The sequence below is a fragment of the Ranitomeya variabilis genome, chromosome 5 (assembly GCF_051348905.1).
Source record: "Ranitomeya variabilis isolate aRanVar5 chromosome 5, aRanVar5.hap1, whole genome shotgun sequence".
Lineage (NCBI taxonomy): Eukaryota > Metazoa > Chordata > Amphibia > Anura > Dendrobatidae > Ranitomeya > Ranitomeya variabilis.
Window position 1 is genome coordinate 180,155,440 of NC_135236.1, and position 9,100 is coordinate 180,164,539.

The following is a 9,100-nucleotide window of genomic DNA, read 5'->3' on the forward strand; positions in this document are numbered from 1 at the left end:
CCAGGACAGAGTGTATCATATGCCGTATGTGACTATTCCCTGACCTTCACATCACTCTCAGCATCCGTCCCCAACAAATCCCACTGCAGTCATACAACGCTCCACAGAAATATCTTTCAGATATCAGACTTTTCAGAGACATGAAGGTAATATCGCTGACACATGTGTGATAATAACGCTAAGAATTATTCTTATCATCCATTACTGCAGGTCTTGGTGTGCTGCTAGGGCTGGCTGTCACATCGAGGGTCTTCCGATAAATAACTGTACAGATCTTCTATCCCCATTAGTTACAAATGCATTGAACAGAAGGCCTCTGGCGTAATAAAGTCTGGTGGGATGGAGGCCTGTGACTCAGTGATTTCAGCAGCACAGCAGCAATGCGTCACATCTGCTGCTGAATCTACTCAGCTCCTCTACACCACGTGGCAATTCTTACATTATTCAGCTCCTGGGTGGGACAAAAACTGATGAGCATTCACCAAATCCCCCCGCCATACTGCAAACAGTTAAAAGAGTATTACAGTATGATGTAAGTGTGAGAACGTGATCTGCAATGCAGGAAAAACGGAGTCTGAGCGAGAAGCACGTGGCATCACTGTGCCCTGGATACCGACACTCACTCCTCTCATATCTGCTGAGAACAAGAATATAAGGATAGCGGCTTACAATATACTGGGAGGGATGGAGGGGTATAATATACTGTGCAGTGCTACACTATAGGGGGATAGAGGGGTATAATATACTGTGCAGTGCTACACTATAGGGGGATAGAGGGGTATAATATACTGTGCAGGTCTACACTATAGGGGGATAGAGGGGTATAATATACTGTGCAGTGCTACACTATAGGGGGATAGAGGGGTATAATATACTGTGCAGGGCTACACTATAGCGGGATGGAGGGGTATAATATACTGTGCAGGTCTACACTATAGGGGGATGGAGGGGTATAATATACTGTGCAGTGCTACACTATAGGGGGATAGAGGGGTATAATATACTGTGCAGGTCTACACTATGGGGGGGATGGAGGGGTATAATATACTGTGCAGGTCTACACTATAGGGGGATGGAGGGGTATAATATACTGTGCAGGTCTACACTATAGGGGGATGGAGGGGTATAATATACTGTGCAGGTCTACACTATAGGGGGATGGAGGGGTATAATATACTGTGCAGGTCTACACTATAGGGGGATGGAGGGGTATAATATACTGTGCAGGTCTACACTATAGGGGGATGGAGGGGTATAATATACTGTGCAGGTCTACACTATAGGGGGATAGAGGGGTATAATATACTGTGCAGGTCTACACTATAGGGGGATGGAGGGGTATAATATACTGTGCAGGTCTACACTATAGGAGGATGGAGGGGTATAATATACTGTGCAGGTCTACACTATAGGAGGATGGAGGGGTATAATATACTGTGCAGTGCTACACTATAGGGGGATAGAGGGGTATAATATACTGTGCAGGTCTACACTATAGGGGGATGGAGGGGTATAATATACTGTGCAGGTCTACACTATAGGGGGATGGAGGGGTATAATATACTGTGCAGGGCTACACTATGGGGGGGATGGAGGGGTATAATATACTGTGCAGGTCTACACTATAGGGGGATGGAGGGGTATAATATACTGTGCAGGGCTACACTATGGGGGGGATGGAGGGGTATAATATACTGTGCAGGTCTACACTATAGGGGGATGGAGGGGTATAATATACTGTGCAGGTCTACACTATAGGGGGATAGAGGGGTATAATATACTGTGCAGGTCTACACTATAGGGGGATGGAGGGGTATAATATACTGTGCAGTGCTACACTATAGTGGGATGGAGGGTATAATATACTGTGCAGTGCTACATTATAGGGGGATGGAGGGGTATAATATACTGTGCAGGGCTACACTATGGGGGGGATGGAGGGGTATAATATACTGTGCAGGGCTACACTATAGGGGGATGGAGGGTATAATATACTGTGCAGTGCTACATTATAGGGGGATGGAGGGGTATAATATACTGTGCAGGTCTACACTATAGGGGGATGGAGGGTATAATACACTGTGCAGTGCTACACTATAAGGGGATGGAGGGTTATAATATAATGTGCAGTGCTACATTATAGGGAGATGGAGGGTATAATATACTGTGCAGTGCTACACTATAGGGGGATGGAGGGTATAATATAATGTGCAGTGCTACACTATAGGGGGATGGAGGGGTTTAATATACTGTGCAGTGCTACACTATAGGGAGATGGAGGGTATAATATACTGTGCAGTGCTACACTATAGGGGGATGGAGGGTATAATATACTGTGCAGTGCTACACTATATGGAGATGGAGGGTATAATACACTGTGCAGAGCTACATTATAGGGGGATGGAGGGGTATAATACACTGTGCAGTGCTACATTATAGGGGGATGGAGGGGTATAATATACTGTGCAGTGCTCACTATGGGGGGGATGGAGGGTATAATATACTGCGCAGTGCTACACTATGGTGGGATGGAGGGGTATAATTTACTGTGCAGTGCTACACTATGAGGGGATGGAGGGGTATAATATACTGTGCAGGTCTACACTATAGGGGGATGGAGGGGTATAATATACTGTGCAGTGCTACACTATAAGGGGATGGAGGGTATAATATACTGTGCAGTGCTACATTATAGGGGATGGAGGGGTATAATATACTGTGCAGTGCTACTTTATAGGGGGATGGAGGGGTATAATATACTGTGCAGGGCTACACTTTAGGGGGATGGAGGGGTATAATATACTGTGCAGTGCTACAGTATAGGAGGATGGAGGGGTATAATATACTGTGCAGTGCTACACTATAGGAGGATGGAGGGGTATAATATACTGTGCAGTGCTACACTATAGGGGGATGGAGAGGTATAATATACTGTGCAGTGCTACACTATGGGGGAGACGGAGGGGTATAGTACACTGTGCAGTGCTACACTATAGGGGGATGGAGGGTATAATATGCTGTGCAGTATTACACTATAGGGGGATGGAGGGGTATAATATACTGTGCAGTGCTACACTATAGGGGGATGGAGGTATATAATACACTGTGCAGTGCTACACTATGGGGGAGACGAAGGGGTATAATACACTGTGCAGGGCTACACTATAGGGGGATGGAGGGTATAATACACTGTGCAGTGCTACACTATAGGGGGATGGAGGGTATAATATACTGTGCAGTATTACACTATAGGGGGATGGAGGGGTATAATATACTGTGCAGTGCTACACTATAGGGGAGACGGAGGGATATAATATACTGTGCAGTGCTACACTATAGGGGGATGGAGGTGTATAATACACTGTGCAGTGCTACACTATGGGGGAGACGGAGGGGTATAATACACTGTGCAGTGCTACAATATAGGGGGATGGAGGGTATAATATACTGTGCAGTATTACACTATAGGGGGATGGAGGGGTATAATATACTGTGCAGTGCTACACTATGGGGGAGACGGAGGGGTATAATACACTGTGCAGTGCTACACTATAGGGGGATGGAGGGTATAATATACTGTGCAGTATTACACTATAAGGGGGATGGAGAGGTATAATATACTGTGCAGTGCTACACTATAGGGGGATGGAGGTGTATAATACACTGCAGTGCTACACTATGGGGGAGACGAAGGGGTATAATACACTGTGCAGTGCTACACTATAGGGGGATGGAGGGTATAATATACTGTGCAGTGCTACACTATAGGGGGATGGAGGTGTATAATACACTGTGCAGTGCTACACTATGGGGGAGACGAAGGGGTATAATACACTGTGCAGGGCTACACTATAGGGGGATGGAGGGTATAATACACTGTGCAGTGCTACACTATAGGGGGATGGAGGGTATAATATACTGTGCAGTATTACACTATAGGGGGATGGAGGGGTATAATATACTGTGCAGTGCTACACTATAGGTGAGACGGAGGGATATAATATACTGTGCTGTGCTACAATATAGGGGGATGGAGGGTATAATATACTGTGCAGTATTACACTATAGGGGGATGGAGGGGTATAATATACTGTGCAGTGCTACACTATGGGGGAGACGGAGGGGTATAATACACTGTGCAGTGCTACACTATAGGGGGATGGAGGGTATAATATACTGTGCAGTATTACACTATAGGGGGATGGAGAGGTATAATATACTGTGCAGTGCTACACTATAGGGGGATGGAGGTGTATAATACACTGTGCAGTGCTACACTATGGGGGAGACGAAGGGGTATAATACACTGTGCAGTGCTACACTATAGGGGGATGGAGGGTATAATATACTGTGCAGTGCTACATTATAGGGGGATGGAGGGGTATAATATACTGTGCAGGGCTACACTATAGGGGGATGGAGGGTATAATACACTGTGCAGTGCTACACTATAGGGGGATGGAGGGTATAATATACTGTGCAGTATTACACTATAAGGGAGACAGAGGGATATAATATACTGTGCAGTTCAGGTCAGGCGTGGTTCTCTAAGAACAGGGGAGTAGCAGAGCTTGTCACTGCCCTATTGGGAATACTGTGCATTGTGATGGTAACCTGCAGCTCTATACAAATCAGACTCATGCAGCACAAGAAGTTGCACCTGACAATTTTGGGTCTGCTACATCTGCCAGACACAATCCTGCGGCTTCTCATCTGCCCTAACTCTACTGAATGCCCACTCTTTGCCCTCCAGTGCTGAGTGCCCACTCTCTGCCCTCCCATTGCTCAGTGCCCACTCTCTCCCTCCTATTGCTGAGTGCCCACTCTCTGCCCTCCCATTGCTCAGTGCCCTCTCTCTGCCCTCCCATTGCTGAGTGTCCACTCTCTGCCCTCCCATAGCTGAGTGCCCACTCTCTGCCCTCCCATGGCTGAGTGCCCCCTCTCTGTCCTCCCATTGCTGAGTGCCCTCTTTCTACCCTCCCATTGCTGAGTGCCCCCTCTCTGCCTCCCATTGCTGAGTGCCCACTCTCTGCCCTCCCATAGCTGAGTGCCCACTCTCTGCCCTCTCATAGCTGAGTGCCCACTCTCTCCCTCCCATTGCTGAGTGCACACTTTCTGCCCTCTCATTGCTGAGTGCCCACTCTCTGCCCTCCTATTGCTGACTGCCCACTCTCTGCCCTCCCATTGCTGCGTGCCCACTCTCTGCCCTCCCCTTGCTGAATGCCCACTCTCTGCACTCCCATTGCTGAGTGCCCACTCTCTGCCCTCCCCTTGCTGATTGCCCACTCTCTGCCCTCTCATTGCTTATTGTCCACTCTCTGCGCTGGCATTGCTGAGTGCACACTCTCTCCCTCCCATTGCTGAGTGCCCACTCTCTGCCCTCCCATTGGTGAGTGCCCACTCTCTGCCCTCCCATTGCTGAGTGCCCACTCTCTGCCCTCTCATTGCTGAGTGCCCACTCTCTGCCCTCCCATTGCTGAGTGCCCACTCTCTGCCCTCCCATTGCTGAGTGCCCACTCTCTGCCCTCCCATTGGCGAGTGCCCACTCTCTGCCCTCCTATTGCTGAGTGCCCACTCTCTGCCCTCTCACTGCTGAGTGCCCACTCTCTGCCCTCCTATTGCTGAGTGCCCACTCTGCGCTCCCATCGCTGAGTGCCCACTCTCTGCCCTCCCATTGCTGAATGCCTAGTCTCTGCCCTCCCATTGCTGAGTGCCCCCTCTCTGCCCTCCCATTGCTGAGTGCCCACTCTCTGCCCTCCCATTGCTGAATGCCTACTCTCTGCCCTCTCATTGCTGAGTGCCCACTCTCTGCCCTCCCATTGCTCAGTGCCCACTCTCTGCCCTCCCATAGTTGAGTGCCAACTCTCGCCCTCCCATAGCTGAGTGCCCACTCTCTGCCCTCCCATTGCTGAGTGCCCACTCTCTCCCTCCCATTGCTGAGTGCCCACTCTCTGCCCTCCCATGGCTGAGTGCCCCCTCTCTGCCTCCCATTGCCGAGTGCCCACTCTCTGCCCTCCCATTGCTGAGTGCCCACTCTCTCCCTCCCATAGCTGAGTGCCCACTCTCTCCCTCCCATAGCTGAGTGCCCACTCTCTCCCTCCCATTGCTGAGTGCCCACTCTCTCCCTCCCATTGCTGAGTGCCCACTCTCTGCCCTCCCATTGCTGAGTGCCCACTCTCTCCCTCCCATAGCTGAGTGCCCACTCTCTCCCTCCCATAGCTGAGTGCCCACTCTCTCCCTCCCATTGCTGAGTGCCCACTCTCTGCCCTCCCATTGCTGAGTGCCCACTCTCTCCCTCCCATAGCTGAGTGCCCACTCTCTCCCTCCCATAGCTGAGTGCCCACTCTCTCCCTCCCATTGCTGAGTGCCCACTCTCTGCCCTCCCATTGCTGAGTGCCCACTCTCTCCCTCCCATTGCGGAGTGCCCACTCTCTGCCCTCCCATTGCTGAGTGCCCACTCTCTCCCTCCCATTGCTGAGTGTCCACTCTCTGCCCTCCCATGGCTGAGTGCCCCCTCTCTCCCTCCCATAGCTGAGTGCCCACTCTCTCCCTCCCATAGCTGAGTGCCCACTCTCTCCCTCCCATAGCTGAGTGCTCACTTGAGTGCCCCCTCTCTCCCTCCCATAGCTGAGTGCCCACTCTCTCCCTCCCATAGCTGAGTGCCCCCTCTCTCCCTCCCATAGCTGAGTGCCCACTCTCTCCCTCCCATAGCTGAGTGCCCCCTCTCTCCCTCCCATAGCTGAGTGCCCACTCTCTCCCTCCCATAGCTGAGTGCCCACTCTCTGCCCTCCCATTGCTGAGTGCCCACTCCCTCCCTCCCATTGCTGAGTGCCCACTCTCTCCCTCCCATTGCTGAGTGCCCACTCTCTCCCTCCCATTGCTGAGTGCCCACTCTCTCCCTCCCATTGCTGAGTGCCCCCTCTCTCCCTCCCATAGCTGAGTGCCCACTCTCTGTCCTCCCATTGCTGAGTGCCCCCTCTCTCCCTCCCATAGCTGAGTGCCCACTCTCTGCCCTCCCATTGCTGAGTGCCCACTCTCTCCCTCCCATTGCTGAGTGCCCCCTCTCTCCCTCCCATAGCTGAGTGCCCACTCTCTGTCCTCCCATTGCTGAGTGCCCACTCTCTCCCTCCCATTGCTGAGTGCCCCCTCTCTCCCTCCCATAGCTGAGTGCCCACTCTCTCCCTCCCATTGCTGAGTGCCCCACTCTCTCCCTCCCATTGCTGAGTGCCCCCTCTCTCCCTCCCATAGCTGAGTGCCCACTCTCTGTCCTCCCATTGCTGAGTGCCCCACTCTCTCCCTCCCATTGCTGAGTGCCCCCTCTCTCCCTCCCATAGCTGAGTGCCCACTCTCTGTCCTCCCATAGCTGAGTGCCCACTCTCTCCCTCCCATAGCTGAGTGCCCCCTCTCTCCCTCCCATTGCTGAGTGCCCCCTCTCTCCCTCCCATAGCTGAGTGCCCACTCTCTCCCTCCCATTGCTGAGTGCCCCCTCTCTCCCTCCCATAGCTGAGTGCCCACTCTCTGTCCTCCCATTGCTGAGTGCCCCACTCTCTCCCTCCCATTGCTGAGTGCCCCCTCTCTCCCTCCCATAGCTGAGTGCCCCCTTTCTCCCTCCCATTGCTGAGTGCCCCACTCTCTCCCTCCCATTGCTGAGTGCCCCCTCTCTCCCTCCCATAGCTGAGTGCCCACTCTCTGTCCTCCCATAGCTGAGTGCCCACTCTCTCCCTCCCATAGCTGAGTGCCCCCTCTCTCCCTCCCATTGCTGAGTGCCCACTCTCTCCCTCCCATTGCTGAGTGCCCACTCTCTCCCTCCCATAGCTGAGTGCCCACTCTCTCCCTCCCATAGCTGAGTGCCCACTCTCTCCCTCCCATTGCTGAGTGCCCACTCTCTCCCTCCCATTGCTGAGTGCCCCCTCTCTCCCTCCCATTGCTGAGTGCCCACTCTCTCCCTCCCATAGCTGAGTGCCCACTCTCTCCCTCCCATAGCTGAGTGCCCACTCTCTCCCTCCCATAGCTGAGTGCCCACTCTCTCCCTCCCATTGCTGAGTGCCCACTTTCTCCCTCCCATAGCTGAGTGCCCACTCTCTCCCTCCCATAGCTGAGTGCCCACTCTCTGCCCCTTGCTGGCTGGCACTGGCAGGGCTGCAGCATAGTGACCCGCATCTGCCGCAGTGTATGCAGTGCAGTGATCCCAGCACACCCTCCCGGAGTTCCACTGCAGGGCTGATGCAGGCTCTCCCTCCTGGACCCTCGCCGCCACTCACCGTGCTCCAGGTGGTCTCTCACCGCCTGCAGCTGCCTCTCCGTAGCTATGTCACCGATGACTATGAGCAGGTAATGTTTGCGGGGATCCCACCTCGCAGCGGCGGCAGCGGGATTAGTGCAGCGCCGCTGTCCGTGGTGCTGAACCACCAGCGCCGACACTGCGCCGGTCTCCACGACAACGCCGAGGGCCTCCGCAGAGCCCGCCTTGGTCGCCATGGCAACGTTCAGGAGGCTGAAAGTCGAGGGGAGTGCGCTCCTGTTCTTAAAAGGTCTGGAAGTCGCTGATTGGACGAACCATGAACATCAGTGCTACGTCACAAGCTCCCGGGTTGGAAGAATTTGTAAGTGGGCGGGGTTTAGTCCAATACTTTGATTTGATTGGATGCAGGGCTGGGGTTAGTCACTAATAGGAGGAAAACCCTTTCACTTTTTAGATTTCAGAGAGTGAGTAAAAGTGAAGGAGGAGAGGCAGCATGTGATTCTAGGATAAGGATAAGGCTGCTCACACTCAGGGGCACAGACATTGGGGTGCACTGGGTCTAGGTGTCACTAGAGCGGGGGCAGGGCTTGCCGTGAGCTAGTAAGACCAATATTGATAAAGACGCAGGATAGTGGGGGCTCTGTTGGAGATATTTTAGTGGGGCCCACCAGGGCTGCCACCAGGAATTTCAGGCCCCCATTGAGACTCCACCCAGACTCCACCCCAGCTCCACCTCTAACCGTCCTCAGACCACCACCCAATCTTGGCAATGCTCCACATCTGCACCACGTGCTCACCAATCACACATGAACAGTGCCCATCTAACGCCAGATCAAATATATAGCCAGCAGCTTTGGT

General features: G+C 52.8%; 1 protein-coding gene across 1 annotated transcript in view; it reads right to left on the reverse strand.

The window, feature by feature from the left end:
• Positions 1 to 8,491, reverse strand: part of MAP1A (microtubule associated protein 1A) — a 394,919-nt gene extending 386,428 nt beyond the window's left edge. The window contains exon 1 of the mRNA XM_077263606.1: positions 8,262 to 8,491. Coding sequence (XP_077119721.1) covers positions 8,262 to 8,478 — 217 coding nt within the window. The 5' untranslated portion in view covers positions 8,479 to 8,491. The remainder of the gene's footprint in view (positions 1 to 8,261) is intronic.
• Between the last annotated feature and the right edge of the window lie 609 nt (positions 8,492 to 9,100).